Genomic DNA, 27,264 nt, shown 5'->3' with positions numbered 1-27,264 from the left:
AATGGGCATTTCTTATAAACGAACAAAAGATGATATATTAATCTTAACCACTTCACTTAAACTCCAATTCTGAAGACTGAATTTTGTTCTTTTAAATTAGGGGGTACAACGCCACATTACAAGATACCATAAAACCAAGTGTTAAGTACATTTGAAAACAACCTAGACAGCTTAAAAGTTAAAAGCAATACCTTCATAATAATGATAAATTCAGGTCGAAAAAAAAGGAAAATTTATGTCCTTAATTTCGCCTACCTAATTGGTCTAAAAACTAAAAAAATAAAACCTGAATAATAAAATCTATTGTATACTTTTCTACCTTTAGAATAGGTTAGATACATTTTAACTTAATAACATAAAAAGGAAAGACACATAAACATTTACAGAATTAGTCCCAATAAAAAAAAAATTAAAATCCTAATAAAAATTTAAGTGGGTTATTATTCTTCTTTTAACTCTGCAGCATTATTCTACAGGTGTCAAGATACATTTTTGTACCCCTTTGAAAAATGCTTAAAAAAGCAATTTAATGCAATTCCAAGTGTAGAGCATAACTTGTAAGGGAGAATGTTCACGCCAAAACTTTTATCGATGAAATGAAAGGCCCAAACAATTTTTTAAATCTGCAAAAAATCTGATAAGGCAATCGGTTAAAATTTTTTTTAAATCCGCCCTTCAATTTCTGTGCATTATGCTATTAATATTCATATTCAACTATTCATATCGAATAAATTCATATCGACAACTTGGAAAATTAATTTATCATGTTATTTATGTATGTAAATAGTTTAAAATTGTTAATAATGAAAATTGTTTTAAATAGTACGATTATATGATTCATAATTTGGTGAAATTGTTGGTTATTTTTAAAAATCTTTTTTAAGCCATTAAAAGATAACTAAAATATGTGGACATTAAATATTTCAAGCCCTAAAATAGCTTTGATATGTATATTTACGGTATGTTCGCACTTATCATTAATTTTGGCATAAAGAAATGTCCTATCGATTTCAAACTTGGCATTTTTATTCTATAAAAGTGTCCGAAGTCATAAAAAAAATATTTATAACATGATATATTCTCCTATTCATCAGATTTTGGAATGATAATGTCTATGACGATTAGGCTCAAATATAAGTAATACTTATTAAGTATGTCCGTGTTCAGTATCTTGCATTTACGTATTTTTGAGAAAGAAATACATGGATTTTTTTACATACCTATTGCTGAAAATTTTTAACAAATTATCGAACGCTTTATTAAATTCAAACTGCATGTAATTCGTAGATTTTGTAGGAGAACTGCCATTCACTCATCCGGCAAAAATACAGTAGATGTATTTTCGCCAGTGCAATATGTATTTATGGAAAACTTAATTTTATCTGCATATATGACAATATTATTAAAACTCCTGGGAAACTTACAACAACATATTATTTATATTGTCATAATTAGGGAGGTAGGGGACATTGAGCCGTTTATTACACTAGTCCTCAAAATTTTATATTACCATTTTCTTACTCGTTTGGCTTAACAACTTCGAGGACTTTTAATAAATGGGGGGGGGGGGCGGGGGGGTTAATGCAACCATCTCGTAATCAGTGAGCAAATGGCACTTAGAATTCGAATTTCCATCTAAAATTTTGCATGAGTAATCCTTGGTAGGTCTATTTTCCCTAAATCGAACAAAAAGTTGGAAAAGTAACAGCTAACGGCTGGCGGCTCAGCCGTTTTGTCATTTTTGGATATCTATATTGCAAATTAGTCACGAAACCTATCTCCACATAATATACTCTTTTCCAAGTGGAGTGCTCCAAAACGCTATCAAACGGTTCTAGACGGTAGCTGTTGGTTCTAGAAGTTTTAAAAATGGTTATTGCTCTCATTTAACATGAATTAAACCAAAAATATGTTTTAAAAAGTTTATTCCTACGTAATTGATGGTGAATTTACCCTGAAAATAGGCAAAAAACGGCTAAACGGTTGAGCCGCCAGCCGTTACTTTTCCAACTTTTTGTTCAATTTAGGGAAAATAGACCTACCAAGGATTACTCATGCAAAAGTAAATTCGAATTCTAAATGCCATTTGCTTACTGATTACGAGATGGTTGCATTAACCCCCCCCCCCTTTTGATTTGTTGGTTCATTAAGTTAAGTCTTCAAACGTTTCAATCAATAAATGTTATATACAAAAGGGGTAATTTTGTTTATCATCATTGGAGAATGACATCAATATAACCGCCATTGTCTTATCCCTTTTGATCCCTGGTCGATAATACATCAACGACTGGCAAAAATACATCTTCTTAATCTTAACACATGTCAAATATTTTGCGGTTTGCATTTATTTTACCCAGAGCTGGATCTTTAAATGTGTAGCCGTTGCCATTGCCGCTGCCAGAGGTACGGACACTAACCTAACAGCGATCTTTAAAGCAAATTGGCTACGCATTTATTTAGGCATAATAATTTTATTTCTTTGATAATTTAAATAATTTATTTTTTGAATGGGCCATAGAAGATTTTAGAGATTTATATTTATAGGATAGCTGGCACTATTGTAAAATCTTTTAAAAATCCATGTTTTATTGGCAGCACTGGCAGTGGCGACGGCTACAGCTACGGCTACGACAGCGGCAACAGCTACACGTTTAAAGATTCATCTCAGATATAAAATTTCCAGCAGAATAAATAATTGATGCAATTAAATATGTTACCTGTATATTAGGATTAGACGAAGCTTGATTCAACTGAACTGAATCTACTCCATGACGAAAAGCTTTAACAACCCGGATCTGCAAAAATGAGAAAATATTTTAGAAAAACAAATAAACAAATTTATTTCTTATCTGATTCCTCAAAATGATACCATTAATATCAAATAATTCATTAAAGGTCAGGCTTAAAAGTGCTTAAAATTTAACTATAGGGGTTAAAAACAAGAAGTTTTATGTAATAAAAATTATAGATTATTTTATTATATATCGACTATGAGGGTAGGGGAGATATAGAACATAATGGTTGATCATGCACAACATTCATGTTATAATAATTATAATTATATTCCAAGTTAAATTTAACAAAAGTTCTAAACTTTGCCTTTTCAGCCTTCCTCAATGAACTATTCTAATCAACATGAACACATTGACAACATTCAATGACAAACCATTAACATTTTGAGAAATCATGTAGACAAAGATTAATACTGGATATTTTAGAAGATTGTTAGTATGGTTAGTCTCGCCCAAATTAGTTGGTTAGAAAAATATTTTTGTTAGTTTGAAAATTATTTGAGTAAGAAGGATGCATTCTTTGAGGCCCAACTACAAACATGCATTTTACAAATAAGCCTCTTTTAAACTTGTTTAATTAATTATTTTTTTTTGTATTATTTTTTGAAATATTTAATGCAATTTGTTGACAAGAAGCAATATTCTTTTAAAAACGCCTTTTTGTAGTTGACCAATGTCCTGTCAACACTATGATTATGATGTCTGTCACAGCACCAATATATTTATATATGGAAGAATATTAAGCTTTGTGCTCCATGACCATCAACACGTATTATAAACAAGGTGACCATTCTCCATAGAAGGTGTGCACACAGACACACCACTCTTCAACACAGAGAGAAAGAGATAATAATAAAGAGAGATATTTGGGTCATAGCACTCAAACTTTTGGGTTGGTAATTTGAGATCTATGAAGATTTTGCAAAGATTCCTGTCACCACTGTCAAATGCAATTTTATTAGCCCCAGAAGAAGAGAAAAACAGATAAAGAACATTAGGTAAAAATAATAATAGGTACCCTTTATGTTTTTTTTATTAATTTTTCTTTTAAGTAAATTTATTGTGATAAAGTTTTCTATCTGTTTTTGTAATGAATAGGGTGGAGGGGAAAGAAAAGGTGTGTGCGCAAGAGGTTGCAAAAATGTGCAAATAAAAGGACAGCATTGCAAAAAAAAGGATTAAGAAAATTTATCTTCCATTTGATTACAAAGGTTGATTAAATTGATGATAATAAAGTGCCAGGAAAATGTGCTAAGAAACGGGATGTATATTTTCTCTTGAAAAAATAATTATTAATAAAGTTCAAATTCTGTTTTAAAGCCTTAATGAATAGAGAAAAAATACAGCCCTGACAAATAACTAAATTTAACAGAAAACTTGATATGGCACGACATAAAAACAGTTTTTGTTTCAAAACAATTCCATTTTTACTTTAAATCAAAGGAGGGGGAAAAGTAAATCTATTGCAAGAGAATGAATGGAAAATTAAAATCCTGATTTAATGGAATAGTTTCTTTATATTGAAATGGAAAATAATCATTTCTTTGATGTTTAAAGAACTGAAAAATATGAAAATTTCTTAACTTGTAAAAGAGAACAATTTTTTATATTGATCTCAGACTTATTCATAGACAAAACTTGCTTGGTGAAAGTCAAGCATGCAATCAAATTGGTAATATTTCTTTTAAGAATTTAATATTTAGCAAGCTAGCTTTTTCTTGTAAAGCATAAATGCAGAAATAATATTCTAAGAATAGTAAAAATTTGGTTATTCAAAACTCCTTAATAATTTTACAAAATAAAATTCTAATAAGCAATTGAATAAAAAACAAGTTTAAATATTTTCCATTTTTAATTTTTGAAAATTAATGTGCATTATTTTAATCATAGCTAATTTAATGGTACAACATATTATTAACATTTACTACTACATAAAGTTTATCAATATACAAAATCTAGTTAAAGTAAAAATCTAGTTATTGATGCTGTGTGCTTTCTAGTGAATTGTCTATAAAATCTTAAACCAAGGAACTTGAAAATTATCTATTTCATGACTTGAGTCTTATATCATTATTAGTCCTAGAGAATCAATAAATAGATTTTCTCTTAATTGGGTAAACACACCAGTGCAACATATTTTAACTATTTTATCTTTAAAAAAATATTTCAAACAACATTTCTATTATGTTTCTATGTAATATTTGTTTTAGGGCTTGATAAAATTTTGGTTTATTAAAAACTTGTTTTAAGTGAAGCTGACTTTATGCTGAAGATTATCAAAAAAAATATTCAATAGCACGTTTTGCAAGCATGTCTAATTAAAACATTTCTGAAGTCAAGAAAAAAAGCTTTTGACAAAAAAAATAACTGCAGAAAATTTAAATTCTAACATAAAATGTGCCTATTATATTATGATGTCTTTTAATGCATAATTTATAAATAATATGATGTAACAAGTGGTAAAAATGATCATGCAATTAGCTCTCAACAAGAGCAAATAATTTTCAAGTGGGGTAAAGAGATAAAAGGAATAAGTGGCGGTAAAAATAAGTTATCAAATTGAGGAGGTTTATTAACAAGAGTTGGAGTGGAGAGAGGCCTCTGTTTCACCTCCCAGAAGACCCAAGATCCTCCAAGTAAATAGATTGCATAATAAATTGCATAAGTTTCAACAATAAAGAGAAGATCATTTATCATATCTCAAACAATTTTAGATTAAACAAATATAAAAGGAAAAGAACATAAATGTAAATTGGATGGCTAGGAGAAATTGTTGTAAAAGGTTGGGTTGTGATTGTTTGTGTTGGCACGTGCTTGTGTGTATGTCTTTTATTCTTTTTTTGATTCAGATAAAATATAAATATTTAGTGATAAAGGCCTTGATATACATGCAAATATAAAGAATATTTCAGGGGTTTATATGGAGGAAGGGTGGGAGGGAGAGGTGGAAGGAAAACCCTGTTTTGATCACTTACTATTAATACAACTCCTCTCACACATTTTCATTATCTCACTTTAAAACATTCTAGTACAGATGAATTTAAAACAAGAAGGAACAAATTATGAGTTTCTCAAAAAACATTTATTTTTATGTCTAATTCAACCTTAAACAGAGGGTCACAGCTCGATCTAATTGGTTTCAATGCAGATAAAACATTTACAAATTTTAATTTATCGGGAAATTTTCTAAATTAATTTTCAACTTTTTTTTGGTTGAAGGAAAACAGAGAGTAAGTTCAAAGAAAAATTAGAAATTCAATAATTCAAATTTAACAAAGGATAAATTTATATATATATTACAATCTGGATATAGATTTTCCTAAATTAATGATAAAAATTACATATAACACATATCTTTTTTCAAAAAACATATCTACATTGATTGCCGAGGAGTTTAAAAATAACAACTGAACCAGTACATAGGAGAAATAGGCAAAAATGTATAAGTATCATTATAGCAATAAAACAATATCAACATGAAATAAAAATAATTAACCATCCGGACGAGAGTTGCTTTCATTACTTCTTTATTTTTATAATATTTTGTTTGAAAACAAATGTAAAAGCAAAGAGACCACTGCCAATATAATATCATAAAAAAACATCCAAGGATAATTAGGATTAGGGGAAATAAATATACCCTGCTCTTATTTTTCAAATAATAAATTTGTTTCACACTAAATTATCAAAAAGTCAGTCCTTCATTTCGAAACAAGATTATATTTTGTTTAATTTAGATAAAATGATGAAACAAATTAGATAACTACATTTATTACTTGCATGCAAAATCCCAAATATTTTTCTTATTAAATATAAAATCAAATTTAGTTTAGAAAATTTAAATCAAATAGAACTCAAATAAATATAAAATTGAAATTAATAAAAGTTTTTTAATTTTCCAAGAGTTTAATTTATTGATGTATTTAACAAACATCAAATCAAATATTTAAGTTCTGATTATTAAAAATATGTAATGTAGATAATTTTTTTTCATAAAAATCTAAACTTTAATTACTGTATTTCCCCCGAACATCTAAATAACAGTGACTGTGTATACACAAGACATGCAAAAGATGATGAAAAAAAATAATAAATATTATTCTACCCGTGCAATTTAGCATAAACTTATATCAATTATAATATTCATATGACTTGCAAAGAAAATGTTTAAATACGTTCAAAATAAGACCGTAAATTATACAAAAAATATAAATACACATATAAGGCCTATATATATATATTTTTCAACTGAGACTCCAATTATGAACTGAGGCCAAAAAAGTAAAAATAAAATAAAACTACTAAGCTGAACACTGAACAGTGATTATATAATAATGTTAAAATGCATAAGACTGCTTGCTGCTTACTGCTTGGTCCGTGGAGTTTTTGGAGTAGGGCACGGGAATTAGCCGGTCTTGACGGTCCCCGCCTATAACCTGCACGCAAGGGTGCTGCATTAGTTTAGTTTAGGCATAGAAAATTTTAAAACATAGGCATCATTTTACTATGCATATATACATAAATATAACCATTTAAATATATCTTGTGATTTGTGATATTTAAAAGAAAAAGAAAACATAAAACTGAATTAATGTGTTTATGTTTTGTACATGTACGTTTTTGTTTGTATAAAATGTGTGGATAGGTTTAATAAAGCTTAGTAGTAGCCAAGATATTTAGATGAAAAATAGTCGTCAGTTTCAAATATAAAGCATCATATTCATATTAAACATAGTTAATTCTTCTTATAATGTCACTTTAAATTAAGTTATTTTTTTTACAAAACTAAGATGAAAAATGTGATGCTTTATATTTTACCAATAACTATAAATTTAAAGGCACACAAAGAGAGTTTTAAAAAGGCGATAAAAGGGAAGAATAAAGCATAGAAAGATAAAAGAGAGAGAGAAGGGGGATAAGAAAAACAGGAAGAGGCATGGGGGGATAAAACAGAAGGTGCCATGCACGTGGTGGTACAGATAGAAAATAGGTAGGTAGATAATATCATAATTATCTATATAAATTATAATACTAATTAATCTCTTTGGTTGCCACCCTATTTTTACTAATAATGTCTAGGCTACCTAGTTGAGAGTTGAAAGGGTGGTTATAATGGTTTTGGTGCCAAATAAAATTAAAATAAATAGTATGTGTTCAGGGGACAATAATTGTTTTGAAAATTAAACAGGATTCATACAATACTTGGCGAGTAATAGTTATTTTTCGCATCGTATTATAAACAGCTTTCCGCGGATATAAAGTATACAATTAAAGATTAAAGACAGTTTTTTTAGCCCCGAGATGCCGAAGACACGGGCTAAAAAACTGGTTTTAATCATATGATTGTACATTTTTATATTCGTAGAAAATTGGATATAAAATGCTGCTATACATAATTTTTCAGTATGGCTCAGAACCGGTTTAAATCCACCGGATAATAATTGGTTTCGAAGCGATACTGGAACAGAGTCTATGTATTTATTTGAAAGGGAGTAAAGAGACAATAAATTAACCCCATATTATTTACCAGCTACTTAAGTCTGTATAAAAGAAATGGGGATAGATTAATTTATTGTCTTCTTGTTATGTATTGTTTGGTCCCTGTTTAATTTATACCTAACAGTACACAAGCCTAAATTATCTGTCATGTGCCAATAATAATAACTAAGAACAGGGGAAACAAGAATCCACGGCCAGTGATCTCTTTGATTAGATTATAAGGTATTATTCATTTTGCTTACAAATTTAGTTTTTAAGTTTCTCTTCCTGAATGTAATTTTTTTTATATTAAGTGAAAACTCTCGTCTAGTGGTTGACCTGACCCTATCAAAGAAACAAATTCTCTGTAATCATTTTCACTCAAAACCTGATTTTTCTCTATTTTATGTCCGTAAACTAATTTTGTTTTTCGTTTTTCATGCAATTTTTTTTAAAAAGAAACCATTTCTTGGAGGAATATATAAAATTAATTTGACTGTATAACAATCAAATGACAATCGGGTAAATGACAAAAAAAAATCTGTACATTTTGAAGATACTGAAATTTAAATACCCCAAATGCCCCCAAAACCAGGAGTTTTTATTACAGAGAACGTTTTCTTAAAATTGTTAGTTCAGGCGCTGTATTACTAGAGGTTCATTAATATTACAAATAATAGACGATAGTCGCCGGGAGCCAGATGATAATACCAAGAATAAAAATGCATCCATTAATAATTGCAATCCTACCGCGAGAGGCACATTATTTTTATTATCATTTCAATTATATCTAATCATTTTAGTTATCTGCATGATAATCATAGGTCAATTCAATCAAAATCTTGTTAAATTATAAACTAATGTTTAATTTGCCACAAATTTTTACAGGAAGATATAGAAAAATACATATTTTATGTAGGGTATTGTCAACTGGACCCACTCAGTATTTAAAGCAGTTTTTTTTATATGATAGGATATCAAGATAAAATTCATGTATTATTTACACCAATATATAGTTTTATATAATATGTTTTATTTCTTTGGTAATTGTTGTATGAGGTAAAATAAATTTATTTTTTGCTTTCATATAGATTTTATGGGATCAACTAGAATTCTAATGACATTTGTAAATATAAAGTCTTTTATTTTAAGTTGTTTAAGTTGTTTAAAATGTTAAAATAAAATATCTCGGCTGTGCAATGCAACAGAGCACTGGTAAATTTAAAAACTTAGCCTGAGCAATATAAATAATTCTTGATAAATAATTATATATATTTTCCATCAATCATTATAAGCCAATTGTCAAAAGCTTTAGTTAAATCAAAAAAATATTTCCCCATTCTTTGCTAAAAAATAAAGGGAGATCCATTTTATGAGAGAGGGAGATATTTAGATAGGGGAAACTTATAACTAATTTGTGTATTTACTTTTCTTTCTTAATTAAGTCATTTCACAGGATTCTGGAAGAATTTAGATATTGTTTATCAAAAACAAACTTATGAGATGGTATCTTTGAGACTTATTTCTTTTTAATATGTTAGTAATGCGAATGTAAATACAAAACCACAAAATGTTAGTAAACAAAGTTAGTCTAATAATAATAGCATAGATTCTAATATATATTATGATGTTAGTGGAGCCCAAAACCATCCTAAAGCAACTGTCTAACCTACTCACCCAGGGATAGTTCTTAAAAATGCATAGAAGCTATCTCTACCTATCCTTTGTCAGTTTTTTTTTATATAAAAGAATCCTTGTGAAAATTTTAGAAATAATATGAAAGGGATGCTATACTAAATTGCGAAATATGTTAATGTTTTCAAATAGGTAAAAATCTGATATCAAAAGTCATTTTCATCAAGAAAAAAAGTTTTTAAGAACTATCCCGTTTAGCTTAAAGTCATGGGAGTAGAGTTTTGGATGGTGATGGGGTGGCAGAGGTGAAGGGAGGAGGAGAAGGGGTAGAACATACAACAACTTTCACTGCACCAGATCAAAATAAAAACTTTGGCATTAAACTTTGTAGTGCTAACAACGAGCTAAGGATTTCTTCTACAGTATATACACAACTCAATCTAATTAGAATATCAATAGTTAAACTTTTATATCAATATATGTGTAGCAAATCATATACTGGTTTCATGAATTAGTTTTTGTATGTCTGAGGTTGGAATTTGAATAGGTTTGGTGGTGCTGCCTCCGGTGGGTTCGCCGCCGGGAATGGCGGTCGGCGGGTTGGAGGTAGGGGCATTAAGGCCGGAGGGATGTGGGCCAGAAGCATCGGGAATGGTGGTTGACGGAATAGGTTGAGCTCCGGTCAGGATAAGGCCGCCGCCGACGGTCGTAAGAAGTGGCTGCGGAGAATTGTTTGCTACCGCCACTGAGGTTGCTACCGCCATTGTCGAGGGAAAGTGACGGGGTGACTGCAGAGATGGTTGCTGCTGGGAGCTGCCGTTCGGGTTGTACACAGGTGTCAATGGTGGCCCCTGGCTGGACTCAAATGATCCAGGTAGAGAATGTTGGAGTTGCTGCGGATTGGGAAATATTGGAGGTAGGGCGTAGTGGCCCACAGAGGGACGTCTCATGTTGGGGTCAACAACACTAGTAGGCACAGGTACCGTCAGCTCTGTGGGTCCCATGGATGGCCGCCTCACGACTACCTCGTACTGGTAACCGTCCGGAAGGCCGGTAGCCAGCATCGGGTTCAGGTAGGTGTGGTAGTAGGTGGGGTCATAGTAGGGCGGATGGTAAAAGGGCGATGGGATGGCATGACTATAGCTAGTGGGTGGGGTAGGTGAAGTTGCTCTAGTGAAACCGTACACAGCGGCACCGGCCGAGCCGGACCGGCCCTCTAGGAGGACCGGCGGGACCGGACTCGGCGGCGCCATCTGTGGGTGCTGCATCATGCTACCAAAATTATTTTGAGTATTAATAGAATTACTAGAAGGTGTTAGAAAAGAATCATCAGTTTGAGTACAAGAGGATTGAACACTCTGAGTGGAAGCATCACTAGAAGTTTTGCCACCACTGTTTGACTGCGTGGCAGTCGTGGTCGACGAATTAGTTACTGCAACAGAATTGCTAGCACTCGAGTTACTCCTCTGTACTCTATATGCACCGCCCTCTACTTTAAGATAGTTACTAGAAGCCTCCACCACCATAGGCTGTTTTGCAGCGTAATTATTACTCATACCATGAGTTGAAGCCCGAATATAATGTCCATTAGTTGCTTGGCTGCTGCCTTTCCTGGCTCGGTCCTCATCGTCAATATAGGATATATCAGATGTGGGACGAGTCAGATGGCTACGCGTGGAGCGCAGGCTATGCATGCTGTGACAAGACCTTTTTTCTTCCATATCTTCCAAAGTTGACTTGAATGCTCTGATTACTCGTAGCTGTAACGTTAGGAAATAGTTATAGGTCTATAGGCTTTAGTCTTAAACGGGTCAATTTTAGAGGCTCCAAAAATATTTCCCAAATCCCTAAGAAATGTGATCTTTAAAATTTCTTTATTTATTTATTAAATAATTTATCATACGTGGTCTTAATACTGACTACTCGTAGGAGATCTAAATACTTGTGACTCGAATTAAGCAACTATTTTTACCAAACAAAAATATTTTATTTGCATAGTTAAGTAACTTTACTTATGCTTCAACCTATAGGTATAATTTCTTTTTGTAAGAATCCTAATTCGATTATCTAAAAATATTAAAAAAAACATAGCACATAAAAAATACTCTACGCAAACTCTTAGAATATGTAGAAAATAAAAAACTGAAGTAAAATTGGACAGCTCATCCAAATTGTAGTAAATTAGTAAAAAAAACAAAGAGAAAATAAAATAAAATCGATGTTAATCTAATACCAAACTTAAGATAGCCGAATCAAGATTAGAACTGGATATTTTCACTAATTTATAGATACAAAGCCCTTCCAAATGAAATTATATTGTAAATTATAGGTATGTAAAACAATTTTATTCTTATATTTGGCAAAATACCCAAAATATAATTTATCAATAATTGCCAAAGATTCTTGAAGCAAAGTAATTTTCAATTCTTATCTTGATCCAGCAAAAAAAATGATAAGAGCTGCAAAATTGCGGGAAATTGTCGCACGTTATTATAATCCATGCGCAAATCCCGCCTTTCTTTTAAAAAATGCCGCGCAAATGCCGCGTGCATAATTGTTTGACGCCTACGGCACTTACACAAACACTGATGTTGCGCCTTACCTGAGTCTGAAGCCTGGTGAGCCCACGGATCCAGAGGATCTGGCCGCTGCGCCCCACGACAGGGTGGTGGTGGTGGGTGCTGAAACTATTATTGTAACTATCACCCTCAACTACACAGGGGGAGCTCATGTCGGGGGGATTACTTCCGAGTCTAAAATTAAAGAAATAAAGATTAGTTGGAGCATTAGCTGATACAAAATTTTTTTAAGGCCATCAAAAATTAAACCTTTAAACAAGGGCTAAATTAAAACATTGGTTTAAGCTTTTTCTAACAACAATATCTTAAACTTAAAAAATAAGTGAGGATAGTTTACAATATATCAAATCAATATTGCAAACTTTTATATTCTAGAAAGTACGTATAATCTACTGGGATAGTTAACATTAATTGGATAAGGAGTGATGTAAAAGATTTGGAAACTTTAGATAAGTTAAGAACAGGATTAATTCAATAAATATAGGAACTTGTTAGATAAAATAATTAAATAACTAAAACCTTTGTATTTATGAGCTTTGGCGTCACGTTTAATTAAAACAACAATAATGTATAAATTAACTTGGCTCGAACTTACCAACAAATATACATGTTCGGATGAGTTATTTTAAACAACTTTCCGCGGATATAAATTGAAAAATTATAAGATTAAAAACAGTTTTGTTATATCCGAGGGGCCGGGCTAACAAAACTTGCATTAGTTTTATAATATTTGATATTCGTGAAAAATTGTCTGTAATACGATGCTATAGATGATTTTTTAGAATATCTGAGAACCGGTTAAAAATCCACTGGATATCAATCGGTTTCGAAGCCATACTAGAAAAATAAACAAGAAAAACTTACTCCATAGATTTTCCGAATGACCCGATGGGGATAGTTGTAATAACTTGTTGCCACACGAGGGTTCCCACACCGAATAAAATACACCTAAATATTAAGTTATATCACTGTACTTGAAACAATGTACAAGGGATCATAAGGGATAAACCAATGGTCAATAAATTGATATATATCCATAATAATACACAAAATAACCCCCTATGTAGATTATACCTAGTGATTCGAACGTTTGGACACTTAACTTAATAAACCAACCAATAAAATTTCACTCAAGCCCCAAAATTATTATGTCAACGAATAAGAAAACGTTATTATAAACTTTGGGGACCAGTGTAATAACAGCTCATTGTCTCCTCTCTCTCTCTGTCTTACTGTACTTTACAAATTACTCATAGAATTTGTGGCCCTCAACAATCCGGCAATTTTCGACAAACACTATTTTAAAGTCTAAAATACACAAATGATCTATGATTGAAATTGCTAAAATCACAAGACATTGACAATATAAGAGTGTAAATATATCTATCCGCTGAAACCCTTATATTCCTATTAGCAGCTCTGTTTTTGAGCAGATAAATAGCTATAAACATTCCATGACTAAATCTATATAATCTAAGACCATCCCGAGAGCTATGTAAAGCTTCCATAAAATAAAGAACCCAATAGGTTCAGTAGTTGTTGAGAGCTTAAGTTTCAGGCAAAAAAACCCTTACTACTTTATATTACAGGATGATCAAGATATGGGGAAAAATTTTTAAGATGGTTAAATTCTCTGCAATATTAATGTAAAAATATTATCCGTACTATTCCTATCAAATAACAACTTGTAAAGAGGAAAAAATGCTTTTAAGGGGGGGGGGGGGCGAAAGTGACACTTTTTGAAACCAAAACTAAAAGTCAAAGGAACTCAACTAAAAAAAGTGTTACAGGTCTGACATTTTGCATGGCAGTTGCTTTATAGGGGTACAATATAGAACTGTGAAAAAACGGCGGCGCAACCGCCGAAAACCGCCGAGAAAAGGCAACAAAAATTACGGCGGTTTTCGGCGGTTGCGCCGCCGTTTCTTCACATTTCCATATTGTACCCCTATAAAGCAACTGCCATGCAAAATCTCAGACCTGTAACCCTTTTTTTAGTTCAGTTCCTTTGTTGACTCTTAGTTTTGGTTTCAAAAAGTGTCACTTTCGCCCCCCCCCCCTTTTTTATAAAAAATTCAGTAGGTATTTATTTTCAATTTCAAGAAATAAAATATCTACGTTTTTTTCTAAACAATTTTGTGAAGTAAGCAACTAGTTTTATCTTATAACTTTTTGTGCGTTTTTTTTGTGTGACTGAACGACAGAGGCATTTAGAAGTTTTAATTGGTATGAAACAAAATCTTTTTAAACTTGATACTAGAAACTTTTTTATCCAAATTACAACCAAAGTAACACATAGCCTGTTATAGAGATCTTTTTTGCTTAAAACAGGCAACAGAACAGCAAAGTAGTAATAATATATAGAAAAAAAACTACTTACCAAACCCACTGTTCAACATTAAGCTTAGCTGTAGAGAATGCTTGGCCACCCCATTGGATAATTACAATCTAAACAAAATTATATTTTCAAACAAGCAGCATATAAGTGGCTTAAAATTCGGTTGAAGTAGCACAAACCCAATGGACGTAGCCAACCCTATAATAGTTATTTATCCAATCGTATTATAAACAGCTTTCCGCGGTTATCAAAATGTACAATAACTATAAGATTAAAACAAGTTTTGTTAATATTATGATTGTACATTTTTTATATTAGTAGAAAACTGGATATAATACGATATGAAACATGATTTTTCAGTATGGCCTAGAACTGGTTCTAATACAGCGGATATTAATCGGTTTCGAAGCCATACTAGAAATAAACTTCAGAATTTTAGCATTTCATCAGGAATCTAAAAGGGATAAGATAATGGACGATAAGTTGATATGTATCCGAAATGATAATAAACATTATCAATGTAGATTAAAATTAAACCAATCAAATTCATTAAAATTACTCAAAGATCCAATTTCCCCTCCCTCACTTCTATAAAGATAATCGTTTAAGATTCAAATCAATAGGACGATTTTAACGGGCCTAAGTAGTAAATATAACCTAAAATTTTACCTGGGAAATGAAAGTAACGATCCAAATGACGTAGTAGATGGGATTGGAGAAGAAGCCAGTGAACACATTCCTCTGGCCGTGGATCTTGCGAGCGTTGATTTCGTTGAACAATGTCATCATGACAAAAGCATTGAAAATAATTGTAAAGTGAACGGAAGGTGGAGCTCGGAGGTCTGAAACAAATGTAGGTTGATAATAATTACAGTAAAAAGGTGTAAAAATCGGGAAGCTAAAGGGATAAGACAATGGTCAATAAATTGATGATACACAAAAGTACCTATACTGTATATCAAAATTAATGGTTGAAACGTTTGAAACACCAATTTAATAAACTAACCAATCAAAATTCATTAAAGTCCCCAAAGTTGTTAAGCCAACGAATAAGAAAACGTTATTATAAAACTTTAGGGACTAGTGTAATAACCAGCTCATTGTTCTCTCTTTGTGTAAAATAAACTTATAAGGAATATATACTTCTCGATTTTGCCTTATCATTAGTGTATTTCCAGTTATTATTGTATTTAAAAGAAAAATTTCCAAGATTGTGTATGTACCTAGTTCCTGTATCTTATTATATTTCATTGATAAAAATGTAGCAAGTAAATAAAATATTGTAAAAACTGGTGAAGAATGAATGAAAGTTTATGCTTTAAAAGGACTGTCCCCGCAACTAAAACTTATTATAATTTTTTAAAGGTTACTCTGAAAGTATAGTTCTTTGTTCAATTTTAGGCATATTTTATATTTTTGACATCGCATTCAAAGCCCTTTGAAAATTTTGTCTTCAGCCTATTTGTACTCCCGCTATAACTAATTATACTTTCCAGAATTTTTCTTTCGCCGCGCCCCATTCAAGTTGAAAGGCATAAAACTTGTACTTTCTCCCCGCCGACGCTTTATTTTCTACTAATACAAAGGCCAGCCATCCAGAAACAGCCGCCACCCAATCTTCTATGCTTTCTATGCGTACAGCGAAGTACAGTGGTGAGAGCGGAAAAAATAGAAGCAAAAACTCCACAGGCCACTACTAAAGGAGAACAAATAAAGGGGCGGGAGGAACCATTTATTGGAGGTCAATATTTTCAAATAATAGTTTCAAATTAGATTTTGAAAATCAAAATTTATTTTTGTTGCGGACAGTCCTTTTAATATCATGTATTGTATGCTGGACGTCACACACAATATTCTTATGCGTCATCATATAACTTGGTGCCCTTTACTGCCACAGATGTTTCCCTTAACATATCATGTTCTCCAAGTTTTCATTTCTCGAGTTGAAAAACTTTAATGTCTTATGCATTTTTATGAAAATTGTCCTTAGACACGAAAATAAAAGGTGATTGTTGCGAATTTTGGTTTGTGATGAGACCAACCCAAAATCAAATTATAAAAGGGTCCCTAGTTTCTTATCAGCAGCCACTATTTATAAAAAATAAAATATGCAAGAAATAGATAACGAAGACAAAGACGAAACTATCTCCCTCAAAACATGGGCTATATATGTAATCTAGTTTCGGAAAAGCTTTATTAGGAATAATACAGATGTATTTTGAAAACGTTACTAATTAAAAAGTAAAATAAATAAAATATACTTTAAATCTTGCAATTTTTTAACCAACATGTTTTTTGGTATCATTTTAAGTAGAAAGGCGCATTTTGTGATGAGAAAAGACGACATATTAACTGACCTGCGTATCTACCGCTGTCAATATCAAACAAATGTTCTCCAAAGAACATGATCCCAAATACAATGACCAGCTGGTAGATGGCCTGCCCCAGGATGTTCTTCGCCATGGTGGCGGATATCAGGGGCGACGTTCTGCCGTATGGCTTGCGCTGTAACAGGTCTGGGGTGGGAAGTTCAGTGGCCAGCGCCAGGCTGGCAAGTGTGTCCATAATCAGGTTAACCCATAACATTTGAACAGCCTAAATTACAAATAAACATAGAAGAAATTTTACGTGTATTGATTGAAATATTTTATTTACAGAAACAATGAGAGGAAAACTAAATAGGTACTAAGTAATACATTTTAGAAAAATATTAGATGATTAAAAATAACTTTACAGTTCTCGACAAAAGGGGTAATTTTTTTCGCGTATTTTTCGTAAAGTTGGGTGCAAGCTTCCAGTCAACTGCGCTAATTAAGAACAGTTTGACCTAATAAGCGCATTTGACTAGAAGCTTGCACCCCACCCTTAGTTAAAAATACATAATTTTCAGGGTGATATAGATTTCGAAGCTGTATGTTTTAATGCTAAATACAGATCGATAATTGCAATAAAATTTACTTTCCTTTATTGTAATTTAAGATATATTAGGATAGTATTGGATTACAGCTAAAGGACAGAAATTAATATTGAATGAATTTTGTTTACCTTCAATGGACTGTCCTGGATGGCACACGCTCCAACAAATGCGACCACAACGGCCACCACATTAACTGTCAGCTGGAACTGCAAAAATTTTGATATAGAGTCATACACATTCCTGCCCCACATCACTGCTTTCACTATACTTGTGAAGTTATCGTCTGTAAGAATAATATCCGACGCCTCTTTGGCGACATCGGTGCCGGCAATGCCCATGGCAAAGCCGACGTCCGCCTTCTTAAGGGCGGGTGCATCGTTTGTGCCGTCTCCTGTGACGGCCACGACCTCCCTGCCGCTAGAGATGTTGCTGTCGATGATGCCCTTGACCAAGGTGTACTTGTCCACGGGTTGGGAACGGGCCAAGACCCGCAGCCGTGGCCACACCTTATCCAAGAGGTCTTGCCGTACCTAAACAAACATAAAAATGATAAAATAACTTTTAATTTCAGTAAAACATTTAAGCATAGGTAAAACAGGGAAAATAAGATTTTTGAAAATTATTATTTTTGTCTGGGCCGAAGTTGAATCGATAAATAACTATCAAAAGTCAATGTCAAATTTTGGACAAAACATAAGTTAGATCATCGTCGCCAGATTATTTGGTTGTTTTCTTGTACTTAAACTATTTTTACATTGTGACAAATTCTATTAATAGTGCTTTAATTGATAGAGAAGGGTGTAATAATTTCTAGATTAGTCCCAGATTACTTTAAAGTCTACAAATATTTCTTTATAAATCCAATGCTGGAATGGCTATCCCTCATTTGAATAATGTATTGATATAGCATCGTATTACAGACAATTTCCCGCTGCAATGAAAAAAAAATTATCAAGGAAAAATTTAGGTATGTTTTCATATTATAGTTTTTATTTTCATATTCGTCGAAAATTGTTAGTAATACGATGCTATACATGTTTGTTTAGTATGGATGAGACCGTCTTTAATCTAGCGGATAATCGGTTTCAAAGCAGTTTCAAAGAGAAAAAATTATGTTTTGTTGGCCCCGACAAGATACACGATTTTCCGTTATCGCTTTGAACCGGTTTCAATGTAGCGGATATTAATCTGTTACAAAGAAATACTGTAATAGTTAAGTTATCCATCGCATCGTATTATAGACAGCTTTTCAGCGGATTTAAATTAAATATTTAACCAGTTAAACCCGAAGGGCCGGAGACCGGGGCTAACAAAACTGGATTTAATTTTATAATTTTCATTTTCATATTCGTCGAAAATTGTTAGTATGGATGAGAACGGTCTTTAATCTAGCGGATAATAATCGGTTTCAAAGCCACACTGGAAAAGTTATCCTACCTCGTTTGTGTGCGGGTCTCTGATACGTTTATTAAACTCCTTGCCCTCCAGGACCAGATAGTTGTCGCCAGGCTTGATGATCCCGCACTTGGTGGCTATGGCCCTGGCAGTGTTGATGTTGTCTCCAGTCACCATCCTGACTGTTATGCCCGCTCTCTGGCACTTCTTGATGGCACCTGGTACTTCGTCTCTCACTGGATCCTAGACAAATTAATCTCAGGTAAAAAATGTTATAAAAAAATGTTTGCTGATGAAAAAAACTCGAAAGTGTAACGAGAGATGGAGTAAATCGTTCTTTCCCTTTAAGATAATAAAAACGCGATCTGTACTTTGTTGGCTTGAATAATTGAGGGGTCTAGATTTTGTGGAAAGTATCACACTCAATTTATAAAAAAATGGTAGATTAATTTTTCGTCCATTTTCTTATCCCATATATAAGATCTATCAGAAATTGGTATTCAAGAAATTAAACCTATTCTATTAAATATACGAAAAAAAACGTTTTAAATTCATTTTTGTCATTGAATTGTATTTCTTTTTTTATAACTGTTTTGTTAACATGTTCCAATTAACATTTATTCCAAAAAAGTAATTGTATTCTTTAACATAAAGAATATTATTTTCCCTCAAACGATTTCTCTCAAGTTTTATAATAACCCTTTCACTCTGTTAAACCCCCTTGTTCTCTTGCTTAAATGCCACTCTCTTCCTTTATTTGAAAGAGAAATAATAATTTGTTCAGGCCAGCAGTAACTAGCACCCCCCCCCCCATCGAGACAAAGCTCTGACGTAACTATATTCACCCCCCCACTCTACTTCCGTTTTTCCTCCGAGAGTCTGTTCTCCTCCGTCTATTGTTTTACCTTTCATCAACCCTTTACTCCCAACCTTCCTTTCCTTAATTTTGTGTCCATCATTTCCATAGACTGTCAATATATTCCTTCCCCTTCCTTCCTTTACTTTATATTCTATGTATATAGAACCAAGCAGTTCTTCGGTTTTAAAATCCAATAATATTGAAAATATGAATTACGTCACTATGAAACTAGAATAATAACAATAACAGCTCTATAAATAGCCAGTGGCAAGGGTGGACGGAAGAGAAACGGAGTCAGAAAAAAAAGAGAATGTCTGAAATTACTGTTGAAACTGTAGATACAAAGGGGAAGGTGTAGATCAAATAAAAAGTTTGCCCAGAAGGAAATGTAGAAGGAGAGGAAATATAAAAGTGAAAATAAAATGATATGGAGAGTTGGGGGGGGGGGGGGGGAGGAGAATACCTGTCCTGTAAAAATTGGTTTCATGTGCCAACTTTACAAAATTTCAGGCTTGTCACACATTTTAGTTTTCATCAGTATGCAACTTTTATAATAAACTAATGTTTTTATTACATATAAACATACATTTTATGAAATAGATTGTTCAATTAAATAGATTTTAAATAAATTATCATCGTACCTATCTTTATCAGCCCTATGACAATTAATAAAGCTTTTTTTTTTATACAGGAAGCCAAATTAAAAATAATATCTAAAACAAAAAAAAACTTTGTAAGGGATTTAACAATAACAGTCAGTAATACTTTTTTGAATTGTGCCTAATAATCTTTGTTTCAAGAAGGCTTTATGAATATTATTTTTTAATATTCTGGAATGTAAATAAATGTACTAGATCATGTTGTTCTAGGAATTACAGGATCTCCCAGGGTAATCCTTAATGTTCAGGATCTCCAGGGTAATCCTCAATGTTCAGAATCTGATTTTGTTTGCCATGAAATTTTCATATTTTCCTGAGTGAAAGATTATGCTCTTGTGATAAGTCTTATTGTTTTATTTTGCTTTTTTATCTTGCTTGATGGGACAGTTATTGTAATGATTAAGACAAGAATATGTTATGTTCTTATTTTCATCTTCTTAATGGTGCTTACTGTTTTTTTTTTCCTGAGGGAAATATACATGCGATGCTCTAACCTTGTGGGGCTACACTATATTCAAAGTAACCTAACCTAAGTTAAAACAATAATGCACAAAAAACAACAATCCCAGAACCCCGCTCTTTTACTTTCAATGTATTTTAAAATAAGCGAGGGAAGGTTCTGGGCTAAGATAGCCTCTATGAGGGAGACTGCCATCTTTGAAATCATAACTAAACAATAATTTACCTCAATGCCAACAATACAGATACAAGTCATGTTTGCTATCACATTGTCCTCTCCCATCGTCTCAAAATTGGGTTCTAAACAAACAAGAAATTAATAACTCAAGTTCAGGTAGGGTGATTAATTGACAAATAATTGAGAATATTGCCTTTAATGTTTTCGACAGTAATTTCAATTTGCTTTGATGATAACAATTAATTCTTACTAAGGCATCATAATATGTCTTAAATAAAAGAAATTCATTATTTCTTAGGATGAGCTATACCAGCCTGATTGATGTTATTAGAATTATTTTTCTAGTATGGCTTTGAAACCCATTTATATCCGCTGGATTAGAACCGGTTCTCAGCCATAATGAAAAATTATGCATAGTAGCGTATTATATCCAGTTTTCTACGAATATAAAAATGTACAATTGTAAGATGAAAACCAGTTTTGTTAGACCGTTCCTTCTGTATCTCGGAGCTAACAAAACTGGTTTTAATGTTATAATTTTACATTGTTATATCCGCGGAAAGTTGGTATTAATACGATGCAATAAATAACTATTACCTGTTCCAGGATCATAATGGACCTGGTTCTTATCCGCCTTGCCGGGCACAAAGTCCCTGTACGCGATGGATATTGTTCGGAGCCCGTCCTTGGCCATGGGCTCGATGACTGTCGACACCAGCCTATCCTGGTGGGCGGTGGTGAAGCTCTCAACCTTGCCGCCGTCCCCGAGCAGGAAGCTGCACTTCTTCATGATTATCTCGGAGGCTCCCTTGGTGTACACACGGTAGCCTCCGCTCTCTATCGGGACAATTGTGCTCATCGACTTTCTGGCGGAGTTGAAAGTGTACACTTTCTTAAATCTTGTATCTGGCATCTCGCGTCTCAGCTAAAATAGATGCGAATTACTAAATCTTATCCTAAAATTATATTCTTAATTTTAAGTATTTATTCGTCCGCTTTCGTCAAGGGGGTTACGTTTTTGCAAGTGATTTTAATAATTTCTTCTTCGAACAAATTGATAAAAAAATTATTTCAGTCACCTTATCAGTCAAAGTCATAGATAGAATAAATAAAATGTGTAAAGCTTATTCCCTTTATATATAGGTATGATTCGGCTGAACATTAAGATTAGTTTAAGCCAAAAATATTTTAAAAATTTGATTTATTACTTCCAAACTACCCCTAATACCTATTGTAGGTGTAATATTGCTCAATTCTCTTTTACAAGAGACAAAATGAATTGAAAGAGATGTTTATTAAAAATAGGTTGAAAAGCACCCTAACTTTAAAATATTAAAATACAATGGAAATGTTAAAAATTGGAAGTCCCTCATTAGTAAAAATAGGTATTAATGAATAAAATGGTGGATATGTACCTGTCTGTAGTCAACCCCCAGATCCAGGACAAATCCAAGTAGAGCACACTCTGTCTTGTTGCCTATCTGCACAGGAAGACTGGTCCCACTCTCTTGCTGAAATAAACATGGCAACATTATTATTCCACTATCACTTCGAAACCGAATAATATCCGGTGGATTAGAACCGTTTCTCAGCCTTACTGAAAAATTATCTATAACATCGCATTATATTTAGTTTTCCACGAATATAAAAATGTACAATCATAAGATTAAGACCAGTTTTTTAGCCCGTGCCTACGGCATCTCGGATCTAACAAAACTGGTTTTAATCTTATAATGTTCATTTTTATATCAGCGGAAAGCTGTTTATAATACGACGCGATAAATAATTATTCCACTCTCCAGCTGGACCCCAAGCATGCACACAATTCTCAGCTCATAGTAGCCGCATAGAAAATATTTAAAATGTGTCCTGTTTTCTTTTTTTTCACCAAACAAAACATTGTCCTAGGTTTGTCATTGGTTTGATGGTTATTAAAACAATAATGAAAGAGAATATAATAATAATATAAAGATAATAAGATATGCTCATAAGAAAATATATGTAACTCAAAATATAAAAGAAGGGGTAAGAAAAAATCTTATTCTGGTATGAACAACATACTCATTACAACAAATTAATAAAGATGAAAGCTTTGGAAAATGAAAAATAAGCAATAGGAATAGTTAAACTTGTTATTTTTTAGTCCTGTTTTATGTGTAAAATAATTTTAACTTTTATATAAACAAGCCTTTAATAAATACTGCTACAGTTATCAAAAGTTAACGAGAATTAATATTGGCAGGTATTAATAAACCTTTATTTCAGTATGGCTTCGAAACTGATTAATATCCGCTGGATTAGAATCATACTGAAAAATCATGTATAGCATCGTATTTAAGACATTTCCCCACAAATATTTAAATAAAAATCATCAAATTAATACCAGTTTTGTTAGATCGGGCCTTCGGCCACTCAGGATTAACAAAACTGGTATTAATCTTATAAAAAAAAATTTATTTTAATATCAAAGGAAAGCTGTCTATAATACGGAGCATAATTAACTATTCAAATTTTTATATGCTGCTCAACTTATTTCTCGTTGACTAGTTGGGAATACCTAAGGTGATAGTGAATCCAAAACTGTAAATATTAAAACTTTTTACTTTATGTGAAATTAACAAACAATGTCTATAGAATGAAAAATCTTCAAAATTAAAAATAGTTTAAAATTCTGCTCTGAAACATTTACTATAACATAATCGTCTACCATTAAAATTTCAGGTTTTCCTGGAGAATATTTTGAAATCTTAATACAATCTCAAGTTATTCCTGTTGTACTCGAGTCGTGGAAGATAAATTACTAGCTGAGATCAGGGATGGAAGACAGAGCAACTGTACACTTTTCTTAGATTTCCAGAAGTCGGTCTTTTGGTAAATCAAATCACGTAAAAATATTATGAAAGATACTTATTTAAGGTCCTAAGCCTAAACCTAAAAAAAAGATACAAGGAAAATTTATAATATTTAAAATGGAGCCAAAAATATCTTATATAAAAAAAATCTTTTGTAATATTTAGCTTTGGTTATTACTTTTCTGCAGGACTAAGCAGCAGACACCAAGCCGCCATAATTCCAAAGTTTGACTGATTTACAAAATTGTTAAGATAGCTATATGAAAAGCAAAAGTTGACACCCAGCTGATTTTTAATGATAATAAAAACATTGATTTTATAGCCGATTTTCTACCGGCTGTCAATATCTGCTTTTCATCTTCAATTCGCAAATAAAATTAGCGGATTAATCCGCAATCTAATTCGGAATGTTATCCCTTGTGGAGAATAATTTAGAGGGATCGGAAGCCTGGAGTATATAAGGTAAGGATTTGGACCTACTTGTCTAATTACATGGATACAACTACATTATTAGGATATTTCAGCCTTTCATATTAATATTCTGCTTATTTAATTAAGCTGGATGTATACAAGGAGCTTCAGCTATATATAAAGAGTTTATTTACATTCTAATAATTTTAACCTCCTGACTATATTTATGTTGAATGAAATGTTGTTAATCTTTTAAAAATTTATGTCAAATCTTGATAAACCTTTTAGTTTAATCTATGTAAGTTAAGATTTAGCGATAAGGCAATTGAAAATAAGTTGTATGTTTATAAGTTATCATAAAATAGATCATTATGTCGAAATATTTAAGTCTGTGGTCAATTTACTGATAGTTTTTTAAAAATAATATTAAGCGCACAGCACATGCATGTTTATATGCAAGCCCATGCATCCTTTTTACATCTTTTAGGCTAGAAAAACTCATACTCTAGTTAAAAAACAAATTGCTTCAAAAATACTTTAATGACTACTTATAACATTAATGGTAATTCCTAATTTTCTGTTATTTTAAGTATAATATAATTGTCCCTTTAAATTGATAAAATTTCTCGTTCTTTAAATCTTTTATAAACATAAAAATTTGACTAAAATGTGAATAGCATCGTAATACCAACAGTGTTTTAAAACAGGACATCTGTGCCTTTGCAAGAGTATTTCTACATTCTAATTTTACACCAAACATACTAAGAAACAATTTTTAACTTGCAAAACTTTTAGGTTTTTTTTAATATTAAGACATATTAGAAAGTGGCATTTTTAGTAAGTTTAAATTGAAAGATATGGAGACTTGAATGACATTTGAACAGACAAATAAGTCAATTTGGAAATTGAAGTGATCTATATAATAATAAGCTATTCTACATTTGAAATAACAAACGAATACGGTGCAGTAATACAACATTGTATAAGGTTTAAAAAAAACCTATGTAGAATTTTAATAATCACAACTTTTTAAATTGAATAAAAGCATAAATAAAACACCAAAGATCAAGTCCTCTAATGACATGATGTTTAGGACAAACAAATGTTTTAAATTCCAGGCCAATTAAAGATATTTATTTTAATTCTTTTTTTAGGTAAATAAAAATGATAAAGATGCTTTAAAAATCCTAAAAAGCTAAAGTCAAGACACGTCCAAACAAGTTTGATTTATTTAAGAAAAATTATTTTTGTTTAAATTTTAAAACTGAAATCTAACTAAAACTGCTGCTTGTGAGAGAAAAGATTGGCATAAGGATAATAATTTATTTTTATAATTGAGTTCTATTTTGTTTTGTGAGACTGTATATATGTATATCAGCCATTGTGTTCTCTCAATAACATGCTCAAATCATTTGTCAATAGCAAATTCTTTACAACTTATTCAATTTTGTCAATGTTATTTATTTATTTATCTCAGCAACTTTCAGAAAAAAAACTTGTTTACTTATAAAATATGAAAATGCTGTACTTAAAGAAAATAAATTATCTGGCATTAAAGCAAAAAAACTAAGAAAGAATATAAAATCAATAAAAAAGCTTTAGGTACAGCACAAACACATTTCATATTCTATTGATTTATTATTTTCAGAATTTGATTTGACATTATTGCATTTCGCTGCGCTTTGATAATTCCTAACCGCTAGATAGTCTAATCCTACTTATCAAAATAAATCTAAAAGTCTTACAATAATATATACCAATATAATATAAAGAAAATAATAATATAATCAATAATATGGGATGCGAGTGCAAAACTCAACTTTTTTTCCATTGGACAATGGCGAACTTTTCTGTCCCATTTTCTGTGCCTCTATCTTGAAGTGTTTATTGCAAGTTCCCTGTTCCCAGCGCGTGGAGGTGCCGCTTATTTTGGACACCACCCCGCTCTGGGTCGACATTTCCACAAACTGTGCGCCGCCCCGAACCTGGAGAACAAAACAGTCTGAATGTCTGCGCTTGTCGGTAAGGCTTCTTATTTTTTTTCTCTGTGGCCAACGCGGGTAGCCACCGACAAATGGCGATCATACCGTTATACGTCAAGGAACATTCTATGATTTAATAGTACAAAAATTCAGTTTCAATGAAAATGATTTGCCGTTTTCAGGTGTGTATATTTTGCATGGGACCTCCCCCCCCCCCCCATTTTGTAATGTATGTAATCATATAAAGAAGAAAACTTGAATTAACTGAATGCATTTAAGGGGAGGGCTACTTTATTTATTTTTTATTTTTCCTCATCCTTGGGTGGGGGGATCTGTTGCAGAATATACACCCCTGCGTTTTCTATGTAAGAAAAAATTATTTTTAAAAAAAAGATTAAATCAAAGTACGCTTCTTGATTATTAGCAATACTTAACAATAAGGTATAGAAATACAAAAAATATGTGAATTGTATTATACATTTGTGATCTTTTTTACATTTATGACGTAATATGGATTAAAGTATATAAATACATAAATTATAAAGACAAATTATGGTTTCTTAGTAATACTATAAAATAGTCCTTCAATTCTCAATATTGATGGGTATGTCTAGAGTACTATACTTATTACAAAAATCTTTGAAAATATTTAAAGGATATGGTAACGAAAAATAAATTAATCCTTCTATCTCTTGTCAATTCTCTTTCCTATTACACAAATAATATCAAC

The 27,264-nt window shown here is 31.9% G+C and overlaps 1 protein-coding gene across 20 annotated transcripts in view; it reads right to left on the bottom strand.

Annotated features, from left to right (window-relative positions):
- PMCA (plasma membrane calcium-transporting ATPase 3) overlaps positions 1-27,264 on the bottom strand; it is a 93,532-nt gene that overhangs the window by 2,889 nt on the left and 63,379 nt on the right. For 6 of the 20 annotated variants that reach the window (XR_013878992.1, XM_080158502.1, XM_080158501.1 and 3 more), the window contains 13 exons: positions 26,373-26,537; positions 22,705-22,800; positions 21,887-22,214; positions 21,338-21,411; positions 19,177-19,377; positions 17,868-18,269; positions 17,180-17,417; positions 15,492-15,664; positions 14,865-14,932; positions 13,349-13,432; positions 12,508-12,658; positions 7,160-7,228; positions 2,718-2,795 (listed from right to left, as the gene is read on the bottom strand). Coding sequence is in view for 13 of the 20 variants with exons in the window: in XM_080158502.1 (XP_080014628.1) it covers positions 2,718-2,795; positions 7,160-7,228; positions 12,508-12,658; positions 13,349-13,432; positions 14,865-14,932; positions 15,492-15,664; positions 17,180-17,417; positions 17,868-18,269; positions 19,177-19,377; positions 21,338-21,411; positions 21,887-22,214; positions 22,705-22,800; positions 26,373-26,537 (2,127 nt within the window). In the remaining 7 variants the exon portion in view is untranslated. Of the gene's footprint in view, positions 1-2,717; positions 2,796-7,159; positions 7,229-11,463; positions 11,666-12,507; positions 12,659-13,348; positions 13,433-14,864; positions 14,933-15,491; positions 15,665-17,179; positions 17,418-17,867; positions 18,270-19,176; positions 19,378-21,337; positions 21,412-21,886; positions 22,215-22,704; positions 22,801-26,372; positions 26,538-27,264 lie in introns of all 20 variants that reach the window. The other 14 variants (XR_013878993.1, XM_080158504.1, XM_080158506.1 and 11 more) reach the window with 7 other exon arrangements.

The sequence above is a fragment of the Acartia tonsa genome, chromosome 4 (genome assembly GCF_053477335.1).
Source record: "Acartia tonsa isolate MP-2025a chromosome 4, ASM5347733v1, whole genome shotgun sequence".
Taxonomy (NCBI): domain Eukaryota; kingdom Metazoa; phylum Arthropoda; class Copepoda; order Calanoida; family Acartiidae; genus Acartia; species Acartia tonsa.
Note: the sequence above shows the minus strand (reverse complement) of the source record. Positions and strands in the feature narration are given on the sequence as shown.